This window comes from Labrus mixtus, chromosome 7, assembly GCF_963584025.1.
Source record: "Labrus mixtus chromosome 7, fLabMix1.1, whole genome shotgun sequence".
NCBI lineage: Eukaryota > Metazoa > Chordata > Actinopteri > Labriformes > Labridae > Labrus > Labrus mixtus.
Genome location: NC_083618.1, coordinates 10,939,472 through 10,965,024, shown reverse-complemented (window position 1 = coordinate 10,965,024; position 25,553 = coordinate 10,939,472). Strand labels below are relative to the sequence as shown.

The 25,553-nt window shown below is 38.7% G+C and overlaps 1 protein-coding gene across 1 annotated transcript; it reads left to right on the top strand.

Annotated features, from left to right (window-relative positions):
- Window positions 1-961: 961 nt before the first annotated feature.
- LOC132977936 (voltage-dependent calcium channel subunit alpha-2/delta-2-like) lies at window positions 962-25,553 on the top strand. The gene is made up of 37 exons (XM_061042858.1): window positions 962-2,191; window positions 6,231-6,347; window positions 7,358-7,417; window positions 10,519-10,563; window positions 10,648-10,783; window positions 10,903-11,034; window positions 11,162-11,219; window positions 11,310-11,360; window positions 12,902-13,001; window positions 13,123-13,284; window positions 13,393-13,503; window positions 13,622-13,700; window positions 15,717-15,766; window positions 15,953-16,042; window positions 16,161-16,226; window positions 16,989-17,063; window positions 17,157-17,231; window positions 17,420-17,491; window positions 17,709-17,780; window positions 18,747-18,808; window positions 18,913-18,989; window positions 19,071-19,149; window positions 19,231-19,328; window positions 19,420-19,510; window positions 20,006-20,068; window positions 20,213-20,340; window positions 20,822-20,920; window positions 21,054-21,145; window positions 21,252-21,299; window positions 21,606-21,677; window positions 22,470-22,622; window positions 22,721-22,773; window positions 23,023-23,078; window positions 23,398-23,521; window positions 23,640-23,749; window positions 23,855-23,937; window positions 24,893-25,553. The coding sequence occupies exons 1-37, from the start codon at window positions 1,892-1,894 to the stop codon at window positions 24,986-24,988; spliced, it is 3,435 nt and encodes a 1,144-aa protein (XP_060898841.1). The 5' UTR covers window positions 962-1,891; the 3' UTR covers window positions 24,989-25,553.

Sequence of the window (25,553 nt, the reverse complement as noted above, 5' to 3'; positions counted from 1 at the left end):
CTGTGAGACAATAACCTTGAGGATGCCGTAGAGATGTCATCAGGGTTATCCTGAATTGGCCTTAACTCGCTCTGCATGCGTAATGGACACTGGACTGTCTGTATTATTATTTGTGGGCTTGGTGGTCGATAGCACTATCAGTTATCTTATAGAATTATTATATCACAATTTATAGCTCTGAATTACAGTATGGGTGAGCGGGTGAGTACTTGGGCTTATTTGTGGTTTAGAGAGGGAGCGGGTCAAAGTGAGCAAGCCTAAAAGAGGCTGGTTTCCACCTTAAAAAAGACAACAAAAGAAACTGAACTGAAACTCAAAATTCTAGAGAAACACCATATGCTGCTTTGTCTGGCAGGATTATGAGACATCTGATTACTTGAATACGGTATGTTAAAAAACCTCTTCAACACACCCAAATATGTGCACAACCATGGAAAAGTTTGGTCATTTAAGATGTATACTAGATTTTGTGTGATACAGGAGCACACTGGTCATACTAAACAACACCATATGTTTCACTCAAGTCAAATGAGCTTGCCAGTCAGCTTACTTGCAGCATAGTTGAAAGTAACCGTACTGTAATAATTTGTTTTATATGTTGTCAAATCATATGAAAATGACCACGTAGCTGTATTAGCAATGAACTGATGTTGTTGTTGAATTCTATTTAAGGTATGACGGTGGCGCTAGCTTGATGCTAGCTTATCTAATGTAGCTAGTTTAGTATGTGCTAACGACATTCTAACGGTTAGTATGCAGTATACTGTTTCAGTAGTAGGCAATATGTTAGCATGTGTTTTCGGACACAGTCTTAGGTTTTGTCCATTTACAAACAAGTAGTGTAGAACTAACTTTTCCTTTTTTCAGTTTCATGAAGTTATTTTGCATTTCATGAAATATTTTAGCGTTTTGTGAAATACTTTTGTGTTTCATTAAATGTTTTCTTGAAAGTATTTTTTAAAAAATGCACTCGACGTGGTGTCGAAATGAAGTTTCATATCATCCAGGTCATAGTTGAGTATTGGATATATACTTAAACAGTCTGTGGAACTGCAAAGACAAAATCTACATTTGACTGCAGTCTGTGAATATATGCGATCTTCTGAAGAACAGATTTAAAACACACGATCAAAAGCTTTTGACAAGGAGAGAAACGTCTCTGAGCAAAAATATGAATTCAACTTTAGTGGTGTAAATTATCTTAACCTTGATTTGATAAGGCCAGAGGTTGTTAAATTACGCAGCTCTTGAGCCACAAGTAAACTGCTCCTCTACTGAATTGCCCTTTTATTGAAGCTCTTAACTCCCACAACCCGGTGGATATTTTGTATCTCCTGCCTCATTAGCTGCTCTATTTTCGGGGCTCTGCTAGAAAATCCATCTGCACCGAGTGATCCATGGCAGCCACAGGAGGTTTAAAAGCTATTTACATACTTACTGAATAATAATGTATCAATCTGTTAGTTTTCTTTGCTTTGGAAATACCCCCTCAGAATTATGATGATGAGTCACCAAAGCTGATTACCTGGCTTTCAAACATCCAACAAGCCTCTCACCCCAGTATTGTCCATTGCTTCATTTCTATTCCTTTTGTATGTCAGTGAAAATTGGATAGGAACTTGACACGGTCAATGGTGTACCACATTGTAGTGAGTTTGAAAAGTTGTAGTTGATACGGCCGTTTTCAGTCATGATCAGCTTCTTTTTTTTTGTCCTACATGTTACGGTCTTCTTCTCTATCAAATGTTTGTGTTCACCCTGCTTCATATCAAAGAACTGAATGACTGTGCCTTATTGTTTATGTTTGTTGTTGAAGCACATTTTTATACATAATAGCCAACCAAAAGTAATTTGTATTATATAAATAATTTAAACAATGTACAGGATGTAAATGGATGGGATTATTTTTAAATCACCAATGTTTACTGTAAAATCCTCTCTCTCTCTCTCTCTCTCTCTCTCTCTCTCTCTCTCTCTCTCTCTCTCTCTCTCTCTCACACACACACACACACACACACACACACACACACACACACACACACACACACACACACACCTTTTCCACTTGTTTGTGCTGGGTGTCAGTCAGCCTGTGATGTCTCTCCACAGGATAATGCACTGGGCCCGGCGCATCGAGCAGGAGATTGACAGAGTGTTTCAGCACATCACTGGGGCTCAGCAGTTGAAAGGGGTGAGTGTGTCTCTCTCTTTTTACAGTATTAATGTCTTACTCATCGGAGCAGTGCTTTAATTCAATAAAAAAGATGCACTGAGCTGAAAGCTCAGTCTGCAAAAAAGCTATTAATCTGTTAGCTTTAGCAGCTGAAGTTTAGCAGGTTCAACAAAAAAAAAAGTAATGATTTCCTGTGAAGGATTAGTCAAAAACACTTGTCTTTTGTTTTCAATGGACATGCAAAAAGTACACTTCGAGCTCTTATTTTAATCAGTTTCTAGAAAATATCCTCTTTTTGGAATATGTCTTTGCCATGTTTTTTTTCTTTTCGATTACTTTGTGTATTGTTTGCTTTAATTATCAATCTTGAACGCTATGATTGCCACAAATGAATAGAGAGGCCTGAACACATGCTGGTTACATTTAGAATATCTTCAACTTTGTTTCCTGAAGTCATGGGCTTAATAACACCCACATTTCTCAATAGTTAGCCAAATATTTCAGAAGATGATCATATAATGCCTTTTTGGGGGTTTTCTGTTTTTTTAATTTTTCATTCATGTACACCATACACTGAAAACGTGTCTACATACAGTTGTAAAGGCCTGGGCGAGAGCTGAGGATATGCACGTAAGGGCATGAGGAGAGAGGGCATGAGGCGAGAGGCGTTCAGGCTGCAGCCATACCCGACTCTGCCATGTTGAGGCACATCATTTTGAATATTTTAGGACAATATTTGAAATCCATGCCACAAAGCTGCATCACACAAGTCTTTAACTCTTGTTAAAAAAAAACAATCAGTCATTTGGAGCTTTTCTATCTTATGTTTGGTTCATGTTGGCAAACGACTGTATTTATAGATTAATTAGGAAAATAATATTCTTAGTAACCATTAATAAAACAAGTTGTTGAAAATTGTCCTCAATAATTTAAAGCAAAGCCTGAAACTGAACGTAACTGTACTGATCTCTGCTGTAGATTGAGCAGTATCAAGGAGTTAAACCCTGGTCTAATATTACACTGATTCTGATTTCTTATTTTCACCTGATTTCTCTCTCTGCTTTGGTTCACTATGTCCCTTTATTGGCCAAAACTTTATCAAGATTATTTGATATCCTGGCTTTAACAGGTGTCTTCTTATGAATGGCTGTCCTTTCCCTGCTGAAAAGGCAAATGCCAGAAACCAGGACCAAAGATAATCTGTAGGGGGCAAGAGAGACCCACTCGGTGAGGATGTGTGGGGGCGTTCCCTCAGCAGAGAGCAGCCGCTCGTGTCCTCTCTGTTTGTGTCGGAGCAGAGCAGATGGTCAGCCTGCAGCCTGCACAAATGCCTTCATGTTAGACTCACTTGTTCATCCCCTCCACATTAATCCCTCCATCCTCCTGAAATAGCCTGGATGTGGTAAAGAAATTACTCTACTCCCAAAGCTCAGAGCAATTTATCCTATTCTAGGAAACACTTTCATTTTTAATTTACATTTGACTTTTTACACATTAAGACACTTTTGACGGCTACAGAAATACAGCCCTGCTCTTCATATAGTCTATTTTTACTACTTGGATTACTTTCACATGATATGGCAGGACACATTTTTGATGGTGCTGTTTTAATGTGAAATCTTGAAGACAATTTTTTTTAATCGTCAAAAAGAAACTAACGATGTTGGCGGATCTGCTAGTCTCTGACAATGCTTATATAGAGATGTCAAGCAAATCTAATGTCTGTCATCCCGTTCACAATCTGTGTTAATGGTGATAGCATGCATTTGATTATAAGAGATGTAAGAAAGAGCAGTGGTGTAAATAGTGCCACCAAAATACTGAGTGCTGTTTGCTCATATCGGTTTTGACCTGGCCTCAGCTCTGAGCTTTCAACGTGCAACCAATGAGAGAGCAGCTTTAAGTGACATTGTGACTCATGCAAGCAGAGATAGTTTAGAGAAAAAACAAACTATTTTCAGAGTTCCAAGACAATTCTTATGACCGCAACTGTTGTTGTTGTTGATTTTTTTTTTTTTAAATATGACTTTGTGTTTTCATGATGTAAGCTACATAACTTGTTCTCTGTAAGCTGCACCATGCACCATGTGCTATTTGAAAAAAACCTAATTCCTTGTCGGGTAAAATTAACCTAATTGTGAAGGTTTTTTTTCATAAAATGGTTTAATTAACCAAAGGTATTTCAGGACAGCACACCAAAATCGTATTTTTCCACTTTTTTATTCCTGCAGAGTCTGAGTTTGTTTGCCTGAAGCCACTGAAGAAGGGCCTTAGTCCAAACGTCTGCAGCAATGGAAAAAGTGGAAATATAAGATTTTGGTGTGATGATGGAACAAGATAAAAAGTCTTCAAACCACCAATGAACAATTTACTTTAAGGGCAACAAGGACACCTGTGCTAAACTTTAATTGCAATCCACCCACTTGAATTCAAGAAAACAAATTGAAAACGGTGATTGTTTAAGTGAATATTATCAGGTCCTATATGTCCTTTTTATATAAAATTATTCATTTTGTAAAAGGTTTGATCTGCTTCACATCCTTTGTCAGTAGTACAGCTTGGTGTTGTAGTACTCGAAATCGGTCACTTTTTGAAGGTCACTGAAGGTCACTGAAGACTCCGGATTTTAGCACTGTAAGGCTATTTTCCCACATCATTACTTTGATTCTAAGGAAAGTGCCCCTTTCTAAAACAACAATTAACTTTAATTCATAATTCGATTTTAAATCCCCATTTATGGCCACAACCTTCCCGCTGTTATGGTCTAAGTGAGTGAAATGCACGCTGCACACAAGATGAGGATTTTTCAGTGTTATTTATGGTCTTGGTCTCGACTCGGTCTCGATTCCTAAGTGTCTCGGTCTTGGAGCACTCTAGGCACAAGGATGTCTTGGTCTCGGTTAGCGTGGTCTGGACTTAACACTAGTAGAGTTCAATACTGGATTCAGTCCAAGCAGAACGTATCACCTCTCAGACAGAACACATTTCACAGAAACACCCTGCTCTTCACTGCCTGCCAATAAAGCATCTGGTCAGAGCACAGCATGAGTAATGTCATGAAGTTGATTTTCTCTAAAATTAATTTATGGAGAGTGCTTCCATATAGTATATTTCCATGTTGAAAATTTCCATCCATGAAAAATGTATTCATCGAGGTTACCGTCTCCATTTCTTTCTCTTCTTCATCTTCTCTCTGTGATGTCCTGACAAATAAAAACACTCCAGACAGGGAGCTTATATCAAAGTGCTGCAGGTATCTAGACTCACGCATCAGATCAGATGATCATAAACCTTGTGAACTCCCCAGTCCCCATGGTGTCTGTGTGCAATAATATACAGCTGCTGCTATGTTTGTGTAGTAAGAATACATCACAAAAGAAAAAGTACCTGGCTAGTACTGGCTGAATGTGACAAGAACAGCCATGACAGTTCCTCTTTTTGCTTCAGCAGAGGTTCTTTCAAATTACTTGCAAGCTTCATGGACAGATTAGCTTTTCCTACATGCTGTGAAAGGAAGGGTTATTGATTGGTTTCAATCTGATACCTCACTTGTGGGTGTGATGAAATGCTTTTTCTGTACGCAAGTTTGCCTTTTTTCACCTTGAGTTGAAAATTGTGCAGTTAAAAGGGAGGATGTGTGATTTGAGGCTGATTATGTTATCTTGTTACATCATTTGTTTTCAAGTGCAAATGTATCATTCTTTTTTTTTTCTTAGATCTATCCTGATCTAGCAATTAAGAAAATCAATTCAGTATGCTCATGCACCAGAATTCTATCATTTCATGGCATTTTCACATCTTTGTTTTGTAAAAATAATTTACAATTTATAGTTTTGCCGACAGAACTTCTAACATCAAAAACCATCACACAGACAATGCCCGCCCCCCATAACCTGCACTAATGGTAACAGATTTATGTCAAGTCAGCAAAGACAATATGTAAAAGGTTACAAGTCATCAATAGCAGGAGATTATGTCAGCAGAACCAACCCTAATAGGATGAAGGTGCATCAATTATCGCTCTCATTTTTTCACTTTGTCCATTAAAAATGTACAGATTTACAACGAGGAGAGACGGCGGTTTACTCTGGTGAAGAATCAGCCTCGAAAGATAGTTGAGAGGGTGGCCTCAGACATCGAGAAACTCCTGGCTAAGAAACGCAAAGCACTCGATGTGAGTATGAGATTCTTACAAATGAACACTGAGCTGACACCACTCACTGTGCGGCGTTTTACCCCACTTATGTCTTCTGTTGTTTTCAACACAAATGTTTGATTTTTTCCTTACAATTGAAACAATATCAGTACTTAATTGTGTAATTTGGAGTTATAGAGTAATGTTTCAGTTGAGATATACTTTTATTACATGTAATGAAAATCTGCATTTTCATATCTAAGTTGATTTAAATTATTATTATTTTTTTTCAAATGTCTTCCGGGTTTTAGATGTGATTGAAATTCACTGGATGAGACTGAAGATGTAGTTTGTTTGATCCTGTGGAAAAATAACTCTGCTGACAAAGCAAACACTTCCTGCAACACTAGCATTTAAGTTTAGTAAGACAGGGCCTGAGGACTCAACATAACTTTCTAACATTTATTCACAAAATGTCAAAGATCTGTCTGTGTTTTTTATGTCTTCAAAACGAAAGCTCAGCTGCAGGTATATAAAGTGGAAATGTTTTTTTTATGGTTAGTTTGAATCACATAAACTTACAGATGGCTGTAGTCGGAGCTTATTTAATAAGACAGAGAGGAATTTCATTGACATCATCCTTTTGGTTCAAAATGCAGTGGGGGCTTTGTTAAAGGTTGTTAAACCCAACTCAACTTATATTTATATAGCACACAACACTAATGATCAAAGTGCTGAACAGAGCTAATAGAGGTGAAAACAAAGCATAAGAAAGTAACCGACAAAGGAAAGAACAACATCAACAATAAAAATGAAAGAACGGTTAACAATTATGTACAGTGTAACACAAAACTTACAGTTATGGATCCATGAGCTTGATCTGCTATTGAGAATTCAAGGCAATTGAGCAGGAGTATTTTTTAAGGTGAGTCTTAAAAATGTCAATAGTGGGTGAGAGACAGATGTTGGAGGGGGAGAGCTCCATAAATAAGAAATTTGACATTTAATCGTACTCCTCTTGTATTTTTCTCTCTGTTTTTCTCTTTCAGAGGTTAGCGAGTGAAGCAGAGCGGCTCCAGCGAGAGCATCTTTGGCAGGATGGAATAAAGGTAGTATTTCAAATATTGAACACGGATAGTGATACAGTAAGATAAAACAACTGTGAAGCCTGCTGGAATGATGATTATTGAAAAAAAACCCACCTCAACCTCTCAAACTAAAATATCACAGGATAGCTATGGTATCTAAAGAACACCCACTTTTTTATGTCAGAGTAATTGCTAGAGGAAAATCTAAAAAAAAAACAATCCCACATAAAGAACAAACAGAGAAATTATCGCATGACAACGCTGAGTGTTCATGTTATGATACTTTCAAACTTGCACAAAACGCCAAACAACTTCCTGAAGTTTTTAGGGTGAGATGCATGTGTGAATGCAAACAGGCAATTTGTTCCCTCCGGCATTACGCAGAGTTGTTTTTGACAGCCCCCTGGTATAGTTCTTGCATGAAGTCAGGGTGAGCTGATGAGTTTTTTTCACCTACCAAGGCATTGTTTGTTTTACCACTTCCTGTCATTGTTACAAATGTTTACAGTTTTGTCTGAAGTGCACTGTAGCTTAACCATTCACTCTGTGACGCTCCATATTGAACCATGAAGAAATCAAACATATAACTTAAATTGGTTTACAAAAGATCCAGACATAATAGGTGTTTTTTTAATCTCTCTCTGTTAGTTGCTGCCATTTCAAGTTTAAAAAAAAAAAAACAGTAAATAGAAGAGCTGACCTGACCCATTATGAAGTATAGACTCAGTGCTGCTGCTACTAACAAAAAACTCACATAGTAGAAATGTAACACAGTCATATTTAACCACTGATGTAATCCTGAGCAAACGGGCGCTGTGACTCTGAATTGGATGACCTGGGAAAAAGGAACATTTACACCAGTCAGCTGGTCTCATCCCTCAGTGCTCAGCTGGCTGAAACTGATGACTGAGCACACTCAGACATGTACTTCTGTCAAGTCCCACACACATTGGCATTCCACTTTTCCACTCGGTCTGCTTCATTTGCCCAACAACATCAGACAGGGTGTAATTCCATCCAAGCACAGGCAGACACAAGTGGCTTTCTTGCTACTGGTTTATTTGAAGCTTCTCCTCCAAATCCAAATAATTAAAACTAAACACAATAGAAACATGACAATATAGATAATGTAAGCTAAACAGAATGTATAGCATGTGCAGCATTTTAATACAATTTGACAAAAAGACAAAACTTGGCTGCATGCTACAAAAGAGGGAATAGTATTCAGAACTTCTACTGGAGCATTAAAGTTCATGCTTGCTGCTTACTTGCCATGTTGAGAGTCTAACTCAAGCAATAGCAGCCAAACAACACTTCAAAGCAACTTCAAAATAAATGCATCATGAATAATAATGAATTATAATATAATAATTTATACTTTATTGATCCCGCGAGGGGAAATTCGTTTTTACACTCTGTCTAGTTAACATGCTACACAAACATAGGCTGAAATACACACACATGCACAAACAGGATCATATGGACATGCACTAATGGAGAGGTCTCAGAGTGAGGGGGCTGCCCACAGCGGGCGCTCCTGAGCTGGTGGGGGGGGGTTAGGTGCCTTGCTCAAGGGCACCTCGGCAGTGCTCAGGAAGTGGACTGGCACCTCTCCAGCTACCAGACCAATTTCCGGACTTGGTCCGTGCTGGGACTTGAACCGGTGACTCTCCGATTCCCAACCCAAGTCCCTACAGACTGAGCTACTGCCGCCGAATTATGGTGTTATGTATGATATTGTACCTAATGCAATGGAGCTGATCCCAGCTGCCATTGGTCGCCAGTCAATCACAGGGCCAACATACAGAGACAATCAACCAGGCACACTCAATGAAGAAGAAAAAAAACAGTCTGATTGTTTTGTTCGAATCAGGTCTCGATTTAGGTTTTTAGATAGCCATAGATGTTTACATTTAAAACTTTCTTAGAGTATCAATCAATTCCATTTTTTAAGCATAAATCAACCAAGAGATGTTTTTGTATGTGATTAAATCCTGCTGACAATTTCTGGTTTATATGTACACTACATATGTTCGATGTGTCCTTGGGCAAGACACTTAACCCCGAATTGCTCCCGCTGCTTCAGTGGCAGTTTTAGTTTCTTCTGATGGATGATACTACATAGCGACGAATACCATCAGTGTGTGAATGGGTGTGAATGGGTAGCTTTGAGTAGTTGGAAGTCTAAAAAAGCGCTATATAAGCTAATACTATAATGCTACACATTTTTCTAAATGTACGTCTTTTCAGCCGTTACAAGGCCTTTACTCCCGCAGACCACCGTACATTCAACTCCTTTAAACTGACTGATAAAGAGCGCTAGCTGATCATGGAGGGAAGTTTTTAGACCTTCTCATGTGAAGACAGAAGATCTGTATTAATAACAGCAAGCAGACGGTTAGCAGACACAGACTTGTCATAAAAGTGGAATTGAAATATAGACCAAAGCGCTCTTAGGAGATGAGATTTGGTCATCAGAACAGGCCAAAAATAGGAACAAAGCAGCCCCTGAGTAAGTGTCATGCTTATTCTGAAGCATGTTAAGGCTCCACAAAAACTAAGTGGAACAGATGGCGATGCTCTACCAAAAGCTTGACAGCCTGTCAGCGGATTCAAAATGTGATGGTGCAGAGCAGAAAACAATAGAAAACATTTGGTGGATACAGATTCACAAATGTGAGGATTTGCTGCTTTTCCCCTGTTCTTTCTCTCGCCTTAAATGTTTGATATTGTCGCTTTTCAAGAGACAGAACGTTAATTTAATGCACAAAATTGATAAATGTATAAGCAAGGTTTTCCTATAAGCAGTTCAGTCCATCAAAGTACAAATTGACAGAACCAGTTCTTGTGAGCAAATGAGCTCTGGTGCATTTTTTCGTATCTCTTTAAGTGATGCTACATGCTGTTCCATATAAATGGATAAACAAATGTTTGTAAGATGCTTTTTTACTTAATTTATTTTTTGATTTACTTTTTACACGTTGAACATGAGGATCATTTATAATATAAATTGTTTTCATCGTCTTTTGACTTGCCAGTACTTTACTTATGATAACTCGTGTTTTTTCAGGGTTGTCAAAACTGCAGCTTTCTCATAACTTATCTTCTCTGCATTCTTGTAGGAGCTGGACATGGCTTATTATGACTCAAAGGCTGAACTGGATTATGTGAGTAAGGGACAAAAAAGGGTCAAGTAAAGTAAGTATATGTGAGGATTTGTCTGACATGCTTTCTTTCTCTTGTTCTCAAAGTACTCCATGGACGGAGAAGGAGAGGTGGAGAATCCTTCACACATCAAGCTGGAGTTTGTGTACGATCCGAACTTCAAAAACAACGTCAACTACTCGTACACAGCAGTTCAGATCCCCACAGACATTTATAAAGGAGGCACGTGATATTCTATATTACAAAGCAGCGTTGATAATCAAATGTGTTTGTGATTTATTACAATATATTTTACACTTAAAGAACGATATATGAAGGTGTACATGTTTTTTTCCCATCAGCTCCGGTCATTCTGAATGAACTGAACTGGACACAAGCTCTGGAGAAAGTGTTCATGGAGAACAGTCAGGAGGATCCGTCGCTACTGTGGCAAGCGTTCGGGAGCGCGACAGGTGTCACACGCTACTACCCAGGTACGTTTAAACAAGCACATTTCTGTGCTTCCTTAATGATGCTGGACATGAAGAATGACTTCTGTATGTCATTTCAAATTGATTGAACATCTCTTCCTTTCTTTCTTTCTTTCTTTCTTTTTTAAAGCTACGCCATGGAAAGCTCCTGATAAAATCGACTTATATGACGTCAGGCGGAGGCCCTGGTACAGTGCTGCTTTAAATACATCTCATGCATGTCATATTTCTGTAATCTTACAGAGTTGAAGCATTGCATCCTCTTTTCCTTTTCCCAGGTACATCCAGGGAGCCTCATCCCCCAAAGATATGGTCATTCTTGTTGATGTGTAAGTAGAAGAGAACATTTCTCTTTTTTGCAAAATAATTTTCTTGGGTTTATTTCCTGGCTTACATGTGAAGTTTCCTGGCAAGAAGTATATGTATGCTTCAGTCAGTGTCCCTGTGAGAATGGAAAAAAAGCATCGATTGCACTTTCCTCACAGTTTTAAATAATTAACTGGTGTTCAAATCCATCTGGGAAGTTTCCCTGAACCTTTCTTGCACTTCTCTTTCCCACTCAACAGTAAGGTGAATAGATTCTCTTCATCTGGTTTTATATCACATACATGAGCTGCTTCTGCATCCACCTCAGCCTACACGTTAGCAAAACTGAAGAAAGAAGGAAAAAAAAACAATTATATATTGTCTTGAAAAAAGAGAAAGAGAGCACCTGGCTCTGACTCTGCACGGAAACAGGCTGAATGTGCAGCTCATTCTGCTTATCATGTGTAACAGCCTGAAGCTTACGGTAAAGGTTATCCAGACAAGAAGACAAAAGAAGGCCTAGGAAGAAGAGGAGTTTATCATTTTATGGAAATACACTTCATCACTTATGTAAGGAATAAGGAGTGTCAAATAAGGAGAAAGATAATGTGTGTCTGTTGAGGTGACATCTAGCCTCATATTGCCCCTGTATAACCGGAAGTTGTCTTTACTGCTCAGTTATTAGAATACTAACCACCACCACCCCAATAAAAAGGGGGCGTTAACATTTAGACCTGGTTAGCTGTTTCCCTACTTTACCCAGTTTTAATCAAAGGCTAAGGTCACAAGCCAGCAGATATAAAAACGTAAAAGTAAAGAAATTAAAGTGGTATCAATCTTCAGTCAGGCTTTTCCACGATCAGTCTTTTTTGTTGCTGCTTCTCGGGTAGATCACAGAGCAGCGTGTTTGCTTTGCTTTGCTGGTGTATTCAGTCTCATGGTCACGTAGTAGTCTGTTGTTGTAACTGCTCTCTAACCAAGATTGCTATGTAGTGAGGTGTAATATCTGGTTCATTGGCACTCTGTTCAAGGTTAATCTAATTACTAAATTGAATATGGACGAATAAGAGAGAACTCCTCATGAATACACTTTCATAGGCATGAAACATCGCATTACGTCAAGATGGTCACTGACACACCTCTTCAGGTACCAAAAGGAACAATGAGTTACATACACTGGGCATTTCGAAACTCTGTGAGGTTTTTTATTGCTATAGTTTAATTTGGGTTTTTTTCACAGATCATTAAAACAATACTTATAGTTAATATATAGAGAAATGAATAGACTGAGAATGTTTTCTTATTAGAAAAAAACAGTTCTCGATTTAATTTTATTATTATTATTATTTAATTAAATCACAATATATATCGCAATATATTGTATCGCAATATATTGTATCGCAATTCTCAGCATATAAGAAAATGTTTAAAATCCCAATGATAGCTTATCCTGACTCAAGTATTGTGATACTATTGTATGGTGGGGCCTCCGGTGATTCCCAAGCCCCTAGTATATATCCCTATGTGTGTCTTTGATTGTGATGATACTCGTGTGTTTCCTCAGGAGCGGCAGTGTCAGTGGACTCACCCTTAAACTGATCAAAGCCTCTGTGATGGAAATGCTCGACACTTTGTCTGACGATGACTACGTCAACGTGGCAAGGGTAAGCATGTGCTTCCCTTACTGCCCCTTCATCACTGATTATCAATCTTTTTACATCTCTCTCTCTCTCTGTTTCCTGCATTTCAGTCTTTTCTTAAACTGAGTCTCCTGCTGTGTTTCAGTTCAATGAGAAGGCTGAGGCTGTGGTGCCCTGCTTTAAACATCTTGTTCAGGCGAACGTGCGCAACAAAAAGATCTTCAAGGACGCAGTGCAGCAGATGCAGGCTAAAGGCACCACTGACTACAAGTCTGGATTTCATTTTGCCTTCAACCAGCTGTTAAATGCAAGTCAAATATTGATTAACATCGACAGGGGATTACTCACAGTTTAACTGTATCGACTAACCCTGCTGTTCATTGTCATTCATGTCCCATTTCAATGTCTTTTACAGAAAACGAATGTCCCTCGGGCGAACTGTAATAAAATAATCATGTTGTTCACTGATGGAGGGGAGGACAGAGCTCAGGACGTCTTCATGCAATACAACTGGCCCAACAAAACGGTTGGTTTGTTCTGATCATCTGACCACATCAGACACCTATCTGTCACATCCGACATAAGAAAGATGCAGTGCGTTTACAAACCCATGAAAACTTTGATTTGAATTTGTTCCTCCAAAGGTACGAGTTTTCACCTTTTCTGTGGGTCAACACAACTATGATGTCACCCCTTTGCAGTGGATCGCATGCACCAACAAAGGTGAGCTGAGTTTATATGTGATCCCTTTCTTTTTTTATCACTCAAATCAGTTTCCAAAGAGCAAAGTTAGAAAGTTATTGTGAGTGAACCTCTCATAATAAAGTCACAGTAATGTCATTTTCAGTTTGGAGGATTATTTATCCATATTGTAATTTATATTTCTGTTTGGTTGTTAATTCTCCTGACTATGTGAATATAAATGTCTTTAATCAAATTTCAAAATCCCATTGGAACAATACTGAAATACTCCCTGTGATTCAAGTACTTCCTTTCAGGTGTCACTGCCACTGAGATATTATCAACAAAATGATTTGAATTGGAACATTAGCATGTTTTTAAAAACCATGATATAGAGCAGTGGTTCTCAACTGGTGGGTCGGGACCCAAAATTGGGTCGCGGAGTAGTTTTCAGTGGGTCGCGAAAGTGCCTGGAAAAAGTCTATGAAGAACATTTGTTCTGTTACTGTTTGAGGTCCTAACTGCACTATTGTTCATTAAATGCATCTCCTTGGTTAAATAATATCTGAAATTTGGGTCGCGATTTCTCATTAAGGAGTTGGTGGTGGGTCCTGAGGCTAGACCAGTTGAGAATCACTGATAAAGAGGTCTTTTAGAAGTTAATATAGCAGTTTGCAATCAAAGTCCTGACTTTTTTTGTAGTGTCAAAAACTGACTTGAAATGCTCTCCTGCCATGTACAAAGCATCGCAAGTAAATTGAGCTGACGTATTTTTAGCTCAGCACAGTATCTTTTATTTCTGTTTGTCAGATCCACTCAGCTCAAACTTTGAAGCAGTTGTCTGCTGTCTATTTATTCATTGATGCCCAGACAATAAATGAATAAATAACTGAGCCTAATGTACAGTGCAGTGCATTGACCCTGCTAATGGGTCTGCCTTCTGTAGGCAGACCAATGCTGCTCAGAAGTCTGTTTGTTCAAACAGAGGTCAGTTTGGCTCTCGGAGATCAGATTTGTGCTCTGCAGGGAGCTGACATTGATCTTTCCAGGAGACTTCTTGTTTGTGAGGATGCTTTGAGCTCAAGCAGGACTCAATGCAGTGACTCAGTGCCACTCAGAAAATGTGTGCAAGAATTGCAGCTTTTGTTATCATTCTGACAAGAAGTGTTCAATTCAAACTGAAGAACGAAGTGTTGCAGGAATAGGAAGGTCTCAAATTAGTTGAAAAAGAAATTAAAAAAACCTAAAATGTTCATCTGATTACACGCATCAAGTTATATTTTTATATAATAGCGCCTGGAGTGAGTGAGCTTCACAGCTGATGATGACACATGCAGCCTGTGTTTGTGAATGATGTGATTTTTATGAAATGCATGAATCACACAATCTTTCTTATTGACCATTGAACATTATAGCCTGCTTCTTTTTAGTGCCTTATCACACCATAGGTGTTTGGTTTTAGTATGCAGACATATATTTGTGTAAAAGTTTTTGGATTTATAAAATATAAAAAATACTTTTTTTTAAACAAATGTGCAGGTTCCAGCCTCTTAATATTGTGGAGTTGATGATTTTTGTCCTTTCAAACTCTAAACTACATAAATTCAGGATTTAGATGTTGTTCTTAAAAAGAAGATATCGAATGACACTTTTGTTCTGACATTTTATTGCAGTAATAATACTGAAAAATTAATACATGGGATAAGTTACTTTTCCCTTGTTAAACTTCTATGAATGTAACCCCAAGTTGCAGACCTATTGCACTTAGAAATAATCAGAAATACTTTTCCATGGAGCAGATTCTGATAAGACCATCAGGTTCCACGAGGTCTCAGGTGAACTTCTTTAAGCTCCCCTTTTCTGTGGGAGTTAAGTGACTGATTCACCAGTCTACTAATATTGAAAATCTGGAATATTTATGAGCTCTTCTCCTGTGTGTTTGATGTATGTGTGTGTGTGTGTGTGTGTGCGTGCGTATGCGAGCATGTGTTTTAAAGCATTTTCTCACACTCCCTCTCCCTCTCTTTTCTGTTTGTCTTTTTCTCTGCTGCTTGCCAGGTTACTATTTTGAGATCCGTTCCATCTGTGCTATAAGGATAAACACCCAGGTGGGTTTGTCTAGTGCCCCCGACACAGCTGATCCCCTGTTCGCTGTTTCTAATTCTCCTTGTGGTGCTCATATGCGCTGTAGAAATATCTTCCTCCATGTGTAACACACCCATTACCCCCATGGCCTGATGTTGTGGGTTGTTTTGAAGCTTCTGCCAGTAAAGTAAGTTTTTTTATTTTGTCAGGAGTACCTCGATGTGCTGGGACGCCCCATGGTTCTGGCAGGCAGTGATGCCAAGCAGGTTCAATGGACCAACGTGTATCAGGATGCTTTGGTGAGACTGCATGGCCCTTCTGGTTGTATTTGATCAAATGTAGTTAATGCAGAAAACATGAAACCACTGAATAATAAACTTATATTTGATACGGAGATATTCTCTTTTGACTCTGTAGGGTCTTGGCATGGTAGTAACTGGGACTTTGCCTGTGTTCAATCTCACCATGGATGGAAACTCACAGGTAAAACGTATAGTGCTATCAAAATTGTAAATATGATGCAGGTTATTTTCAGTTTATAACGGCTTTTTAAAGGCAGATTTTAGGTCTGTTGTATAATATTACAAAGTCAAATACCTACCATTTAAAGGATTGGTTGAACATTTTGGAAAATACATTGATCAGTTTATTTTAAAAGAGATTGATGAAAAGACAAATCTCATGCCTGAACACTAAATATGAAACTACCACTAGGGGACTGTTAGCTTAGCTTAGCATTAAGATTGGAATCAGGGAAATACAGCTCACCTGGCTCCCTCCTGTGGTGACAAAATCACAGCTTCTGTAAATCACAATGACTAAGATGTTTTTTTTTCCCTTAGTTATATTTTTTGGCTTATTTTTGCATTTATTGGATAGGACAGCTGAAGAGAGACAGCAAATGTTGGGAGGAGAGAGAGCGGAATGACATGTAGCAAAGGGGCCAAGTTCGGAATCGAACCCACAGCTACTGCAACGAGGACTGTAGCCTCTCTACATGGGGCGTGCAACATAACCGCTAGGCTACCTGGTGCCCCTAAGATTCGTAAATTCGTACAAAAGATGAAGTCTAAAATCAAAATGTTTTACTTGATTCCTTTTTGCCAGATGCAGTTCCTTTTAGGCGCTAAGCTAACCTGCTGCTGTTTCTCCCCCTGCGTATTCTCTGCACCAGCGTACAGCAGTTATCCTCTCTAACGCTCCACAACAAAACAAATCATCTTTTTTTTTGCTTTCTTTGTCCAGAATCAGCTGATATTGGGTGTCATGGGAGTTGACGTGCATCTTGATGAGATAAAGAGACTAACACCCCGATACAATGTATGTACATCACATTAGCACCTCTATTAGTCATATTATTCTTCTTGCTTGTGATGGAGCGTACAGGCTGACTCATCACTACTTTTTTAACAGCTTGGAGCCAATGGATACATATTTGCCATTGATCCCAATGGATATCTTCTCCTTCACCCCAATCTTCAGCCTAGGGTGATGTATATATTTAATATGCAGAAAAAAACACATATTACTATGCAGGTAGTGGAGACAGGCATATGGTTCACTAAAAAAGTAAGGCTTTCAAACTCTGATTATGTTTGAGATGATTATGATGCTGATGTACCTGTTCTACATTTGATTTGAATGAAATTGTATTTTTCTCATTTGACTCCTCTTAGCTGGTGAACCTCCCTGAGCCTGTAACGCTGGACTTCCTGGATGCAGAGGTGGAGGACAGCAATAAAGAGGAGGTTCGCATTTAGTGACTAATGGGACTTAAAAGTTTTAGGTTTCAGGAATCTCCTCTTCCTTGCTGTTGCTTAGCTCATGTCAAACATTATTACCAATCCGAAGAGACAGGATCTGCCTCAAGACAGTTTGTGGTGTTCTTTTCAAGTAAACGAGGCCAATGAAACATATATTTATAACGTGTTCTGGACTAAAAAAAGACTGTGTTTTCATCTTCAGATCCGGCGACAAATGATAGATGGGAGACCAGGTGAAATGCAGGTCAAAACTCTTATCAAGTCAATTGATGAGGCAAGTATTCTCTTTCTTGAAAAATGTTAAACCTTTTCAGCTAGATTGAAGTTGTCATTTAGAGTTCATTCATGTGTGTTTTAAAGAAGAAGATCTTATCAGTTAAAAAATGTAACTTTAAGAAATGGGCAAACGGTTTATTTTCATTTGACATCTGAGCTATGTATCTGAGACATTGAACAGACTATAGACTTGGTCCATGACACGTGAAATGTATTATCTAACCTACTGATCTAATCTTAGGGGAAAGAGTTGTATGGAAATCTGTGCTCTCAATTTACAAACTGTCTGCTCTCAGGTTCTCAATCTGTGTCCCCAGATCTCCTTTCTTCTCAGTTATCCCCAGGGGGGCTTTGTAGAAATGAGAGTAAAAAGTGAAATCCAAACATTTTTACTTAAATTATTAAACACTGTAGAGATATTCACTATGTCAAAGTTGCTAAGCACAGAAAACAGCTCTACATGTTGGAAAGTTTTGATTTTAAATCCAAATCCTGTGTTACTGTTATGCTTATTTGTCAGACTATGACTGTAACGTACAGCCTGACAAACATACCATGTACAGTATGAAGCACAGTGCTCCTGTCACTTTGCATTTATTTACAAATTAGTTATTTAAGAAATTGAGTATAATGTTTTCATTTAACTAAAATCTTCAACATAGACTTTTCCCATGTACAAAACTGATTTGCAGAAAAAGTGACAGTTGTAGAAAATCCTACTCTGAATTGTCAAATGTTTGGCTGCAGCAACTCTTCAATTTGTTGAGCAATTGCCCAAAACTATATCAGAACTTTGAGAGACATTTTGATTATGTAAATTGGACAAACTACTAAACTAAACTTCTGTTATAAACACAGTAAAATGTCCAAAAAGCCACATCACACAAATGTTGTATCAAGTCATTAAAATTCTTGTTACCTTTATTATTTGGCTGAATTGTCACAAACTTCTTGTTAACTGCAGCAATACATCGATGAGGTGTTCAGGGGTTATACCTGGACTCCGATCAATGGTACAGATTACAGGTGAGCTGTTTTTATGTTGTTAGTTAAACATGCAGCTGTGGGCTATAAAAGACTGCACTTGTATCTTTATTAACATGTTTCTGTTTGGATGCTGCCCCCTGTAGTCTTGGTCTGGTATTACCCCCCTACAATGAATATTTCATCCAGGCAGACCTGAGCGATGTGATGCTGCAGCTCCAGTGTGAGTACAAAGAGGCAGAGCATTAAAGATTCTCTTTGATCAGACCACAACACAAATATGTGATTCAAATACTAACATCAGCCTCTGTCTCTGACACAGATATGCAGTCACTGCTGCCCAGCTCCTTTGAGTCTGCAGGACATGTGTTTCTGGCTCCAAGGTGACCACCACCTCTTTTTGCTTCTTCTGATTTTACTCCGTTTTCGTCTGTTTGCATTAATCCTGCCCTCTGTTTCTTCAGGGAATACTGCAAACGCCTGCAGATCTCAGATAACAACACCCAGTTTTTGCAGAACTTCCTCTCGCTCATGCTGGACATTTCTCCAGAATCTGATGAGTGTGAGCATCTTTACAGCATACAGAACTTTACACATCTGCCACTGCTGCAGACACACAGATGAGATAACATACCCCACGTTTTGTGTGTCAGGTGACCAAGGCCTCATCCACAACCTCATTTTGGATTCTCGGATCATTGGGCAGCTGGCCTCTCGGGTTTGGAAGAACAAGGACTTGAACTCGTGAGTCAACTTGTTGTTGCTATAAACTCCTGTGAGCAACTTTTGGCGATTGTGTTGATTTTGGGGCCACAGTGTTATCCCTAATTTCTTTGCTGGTATTGTCTTGTACACGTGTGAGTTGTGTAAAAACAAATAAATCTCATCCTGCTCTCTTTTAACGGTCAAATTTTTCCCTCATTGTGAATGTTAGCTTTTTATAACATTAAAAGGAAAGGCTGTTTCTTTAGCATACTGTAAACTGTCTCATCTGACACTTACCCTATGCTAGTGGTTACAGGCATTAATAAGAGCTCTATAGAAATAGTCAATCTGGTCGCTGATGGTCTTGTTTGGTTTTGTAGGTCAAAAGGAGGCATCACTATTCATTTCAATCTGTTTCATAATCCTTTAAAAACTCCTCACTTGGGCTTTAACACTGTTCAGTGCAAATGTAAAGCCATCTGTTTTGATGATATCAGAGCTTCAAACAAACTAAATCAAATATAATTGTTACAGGTACGGCTTCCTGGCTGTGTTTGCTTCCACTGATGGAGGAATAACACGAGTATTTCCCAATATGTAAGTAAATTCGATAGTAAGAGAAATTACTTTAGTTACACAAAGTAACATATCCAAGAAAATTTTAAGTTTGAGGTTAATTCTGTCCATAAACTGTTTATTTTTTTCGGATAACATTTAATCATTTGTGTTGTGTTTGTACAGAGCTGCTGAAATATGGGACGAGGATCCTGAACCCTTCAATTCAAACTATTACAGACGGAGCCTTGACAACAAGGGCTACATGTTCAGAGCTCCATCCAGATCATGTGAGAGACAGTGCAAGAATGAAAGTCTAACATCTAACATTTTACATCAATAATGGATCTGATGGCTGTGTGTGTATGTGTGTGTGTGTGTGTGTGTGTGTGTGTGCGCATGCGTGCGTGTGTGTGTGTGAGATAAGCTCATTGTTGGAATCATTATGTGGAAACATCTCAGTTTTCAGCAGGTGTCTTAACATGATGTATTTGTGGACAGTCTTTGAATCAAGAGTTATATATAAGGCGACCTGTAAATCAGTGGTCCGTACATTGATGGCGTGATGACACCTGGGCCTTGAGGCATTGAAATATGGTCCAAAGCTCATAAATTGACCTTGAGTTAAGATTTTTTATTTTTTGTCAATAAAGTCATTTTATATTCACAACTGGAAAGACTGTGGTTAATGTCAATTCAACTTAAATTCAAAATGCTTAATTGAGCATTAATGCATGTTTGACATCAGACTGTGACCCCCCCATCAATATTTGAAACTTGTGTTGTTGTGACCAGCAATGGATGACCCGGTTGGTGCAGAAAATGGAACTGTTGGAATTCTGGTCACTTCAGCTGTTGAGGTTAATTTAGGAGGAAAACTGCTCAAACCTTCAGGTAAAAAAAAAATAAAAGGTTAAATGATTCATGATTCTTGGCTATTGAGTAACCTCTGTATTTTTCCCCTTAATAATGTTTCCTGCTCTCTTTTTCCTCTCTGTTCTCTGACCGTGTGGTTGTCCTCACTCAGTGGTCGGAGTGAAGCTGGACTTGGAGGCGTGGGTGGACAAGTTTAAGATCCTGGCCAGCAACGTGTCGGACAGTCGACAGGGCTCACACAAGGTTAAGCGCGGATACAGTATCACTAATAGTCACGAATGACTTGATGGGATCTTATTTACTCCAACAACAGTGACAAAAATATTGACTCTCTCATGTTGCTTAACAGTGTGGACCGTCCAGAAGCTGTGAGATGGACTGTGAGGTGAACACTGATGTAAGGATGTTTTGTATTTCCTTCTCACATTAACACCTTTACAAACAAATGCTATCATCAGTTCTGTGACCATAATCTTCAGATGTTAAATGTGCTATTGGTACTAATGTGATTATTAAATTAGTCTGATAGTAGAACAGAGCTGCTTGTCTGAAATTTAACCCCCAGAGTGATGAATAAGAGAGTTTTACAGGCTGTAAACTCAACTGGTGCCTCGTATGAAGTATGATGTGGTAAAATATGCTCTGATTGGTGAGAAGGTTGGAAGGCATGGTGTATAAGCAGCCCATTTTTGTATGTTTGTAGGACCTCCTCTGTTATCTAATTGATGACGGTGGGTTCCTGGTTATGTCCAATCAGAGAGATCACTGGAAAAAGGTACGTCTTTGTGTGCTGAACTGCCTTCTGATAAATTAAAGCAGATACTGTTTACCTGTAGGAGGTATTGTATAATTTGTTTTTATTGTTTACCTGTTGTTAATAGTGTTTTTGATACCAATGTTTAAAGGCTTAATATGCGATTTTTCACACTTAAATGCAATAGAAATTAAGTATATCCTCTGAAAATAACTGTGAGTCATGACTGTCTACAATGGGTGTAACACCCAAATCCCACTGTCTGTGATGTTTTCCGAGCTTTTCCTAGCTGTAGCTTCACTTTGTTTACATCGCCGGGACGGCCGGCTCATCCCCTTGCGTATAAAAGTTGTTTAATTGAGGGACTAGAGAAAAGAAGAATAACATACTGTACTCACTGCTTAACTGCGTTTCTTGATCACGGTCATTTCGGGTAAATTTACATGTAGTGTGAAGATACGAGCATAATAAAAATAGCTAGCATTAGCATGCTAACACAACAATGCAGCGCGAGTTGTTTTGGATTCATGCTGGTGCTCAAGGGAGACATCTGCTGGATCAAAAAATGGCATATTAAGCCTTTAACCAGTGTTTTCTGGTTTTAAAATAAGTTTCTGGTCAAGAATCACTTATTATTTTAAGTCCCTTGAATTCAGTGTAAATTAATGAAACAGAACTAAATACAGATAAAAGAAACGAATAATAAACTTTAAGTTAGTTCATGTTGAACCACTGTGTGGCGCTGTAGACCTGATCCACTTTCTTTCTGTTATTGTCTGTCTTACTGTCTTCCCTTTATTTCATCTACAACAGATTGGTCTCTTCTTTGGTGATGTGGACCCTTACCTGATGCACGCACTCTACAACAACTCAATCTTCAACAGGCGTCAGTCTTTCCACTTCCAGTCTGCGTGTGAGCCAACCACCAGCAGCCACACCGGAGCAGCACACAGGGGCATCTTTGTGGTGAGAGGCTACCTGCAGAAGTTGGATTGTAGGACATTGTATCACCTGGATTGATATGATGATAATCTCTCACGTGTAACTTCTGTCTGTTTCTGCAGCCGTCCATCGCTGACATCCTCAGTATGGCCTGGTGGACGTCGTCAGTGGCATGGTGAGACCCTGTTCCCTGCAAATCAAATGACACCAGCAGCATGTGAGGCATCAAAACTATCTTAGCTGTGAATAAACTTTGGCACATGAAACCAGCAGGGATTCTCTTTTCTTTCTTGCTGGAAAGCTGCCGAGTTTACGCTTGGTTATTTTAAGCTCAGTGTTATAGTAGCTGTGTTAACTGTTATATGTTGATGGGTACAGAATGACCTCTGGGCTTTAACAAAGTGTAATATGAACTCTCTTACAGGTCTGTGACCCAGCAGCTACTGTATGGACTGGCCTACAACAGCTGGCTCTACCAAGGTGGATTTGTGCATCTTAACACTATCCTTTATGCACGCATAGATAGTTACATAATTAAAAAGATTCAAGAATTTAGTGATAAAAGTGATACAAAGAGATGAAAAAAGTTACTTCTACAATAACCTCACAGGTGGCTCATTTGCATTTAGTTATTTTTCTTTTGGCTAAAACTTTGTTCTGACTATTAATTAAATGTGTTGTTTTGAAGATGGATTTATCCATAAAATACAGGAAATTTTTAAATACATGAAGTCTCATTTAAATCAAACAAAATGAGCCTGAATTGGGTTTTATATAAAGTGTTGTGTTTGTGTTGTAGATGATGTCCTGGTGGAAGGTTTTGAAACAAAGGAAAGCAGCTGTGTGACCATCCAAAGCCAGTTTTACTTCACAAACACCACAAACTCCTACAACGTGCTGCAGGACTGTGGAAACTGCTCACGGTGTGTTTTTAGGGGCGAATCAGCAGAATGTGTTTGCAGTGTGTTTGTGCAGTCATACCTGGACTGTACACACTGTAGCCTATGACGTTAGCCTAACATCCATCACTGTCTCCCACAGGCTGTTTCACGCCAAGCGGATAGAAAACACAAACCTGCTGTTTGTGGTCGCTGAGACGCTCCCCTGCAGCTCGTGTGAGATCGAGAGACTAACACAGGTCAAGACAGAATGTATCCTTTTCATGCTCACAAATTGTGGGGCTTTTGTTTGTGCTGAAAGTGAGAATATCAATCGTGGCAGGTAAGGTCACTTTTACCTTAACTTAATAATAACAGTTCAGGAGGAGAATCCATGCGAAGTACTAAGCAACGCACGGTATCGTAAAGGCCCCACTTCCTGCTTTGACTACAGTGCCTTAGTAAGTACACAAGTATATTCAATTCTTTAGTGTCAAATGAGAAATATAAGGTTGGAAAACACTTTTAAGCAGATAACTACATTTCATAGATCAATTATTTTCTCACAGATACAATAATAAAAAACATTTAATGCGTATGTTATGTGCATGTTTTGGGGAACAATGAGAGCTAACTCAATATTACACAGTTGTTAGCATTTTTTGCACATTCTCTCCATGCCCCAGCTCTGTCCACTCTCAAGTCTCTTTAAAATTTTACTTGTTAGGCACCACCTTGCTAATTTGGTTGGTAGGCTAGCTAGCTAATCCCATGTCACCTTTAACATTGGCTTTCACTAAACAAGCTAAACTAACCCAAGTTTGCCTGGGTAGAAATGTTCAGTGGATTACAAGTGAGTTTTTCATATATTGGTGGCTTGCATTGTTCAGTTTTACATAAATGGCTATAAATATGTTTGGCTGGCAATTTTTTCAAGCTAGCCAACTAGCTTACTTAGCAACTACGATTATTACAGAAGTTAGCTAACTCCCTATCAAGGTAGATAGTTTTCAAAGGTACTGGAGTCGAGCATGTCAACTTTCAACTGGAATGTTGTAAAGGTTTATAAAGTATGTCACTTAACTGCATGAACTATGTGTGGCTTATGTGGGCCCTCAGTGACACATGTAAGCCACACATCTTCCAGTGTTGATTTATTTTCCACTTGGTCTTTTACTATGTAAAAATAGTTTGACAGATGGTATAACAGCTTATGAAAAATCCTCTTGGTGTTTGTGGTGACTCAAATTAAATTCTTATGTGCTTTTGGATGTCTCTACAACGTGTTATTGTTGGCTGTGAAACATAAATTCTGTGTTAGGTACAAATATCATGCATGAAGCATACAAGGTTACAAGATTACAATGTGTATGTTCTTCTCTGAAAAAAAATCCTTATTGTCAATTCTTGTTGCAGGAAAACACGTCAGAGTGTGGACGGGGTCATGCTCTGCAGTCCTCCATAGGAGTCCTTCTCTTAATTCAGCTTATTCTGCCTCTTTTTCATCTCTGACACATACTGAACATACACTCCAACTGACATCTTTCATCTCTTTTGGTTCAGGCTCGGATCTACTGAAGGTCATGCCAAACAGCTACTGTTTAAATCTTCTTTTGATCTGCAGACAGCCCTGAAACTCATTTGTGCTGAAAAGAAAATGTGGATCAGCTCTCAGTGTTTTTTGCCTTATTGCATATGCATTTGTTGGTGTGTCAGGGCTTGAGGACAGAATACAGAGAATGTGTTTAGTGTGCATGCCAGTTTAACTAGGACAAGCATGCTTCAGATTTAAGCACACAGGCTCAGCCATGAGAACAATCTTAAAAGTCAGGGAGGCAGCTGAAATGTACTTTTAATGGACCAATGAGTAATAACCCAGCTGAGGCAAAGCCAGTTCAAATTTGAGGTTAGATTGTTGGGGGTGAAATTGTAAAAGATCTAAAAACTCAAGTTAATTTTACTTTTTGGTGAACATGGTGGACGGAAGTATTGAGATCTTTAATTGATATAAAGTTTCTATACAAAAATGCAGCAATACAACCTAACAAGCAAGTTTTCAAATTTAACTTAAAGCTCC

Coding starts and splice junctions, on each gene's coding strand:
- LOC132977936 (XM_061042858.1), top strand. CDS start 1,892: ATGGATGGGATTATTTTTAAATCACCAATGTTTACTGTAAAATCCTCT. Junction 13,701..15,716: donor GATCGCATGCACCAACAAAG/GTGAGCTGAGTT, acceptor GCTGCTTGCCAG/GTTACTATTTTGAGATCCGT. Junction 17,492..17,708: donor AGGACAGCAATAAAGAGGAG/GTTCGCATTTAG, acceptor TTTCATCTTCAG/ATCCGGCGACAAATGATAGA.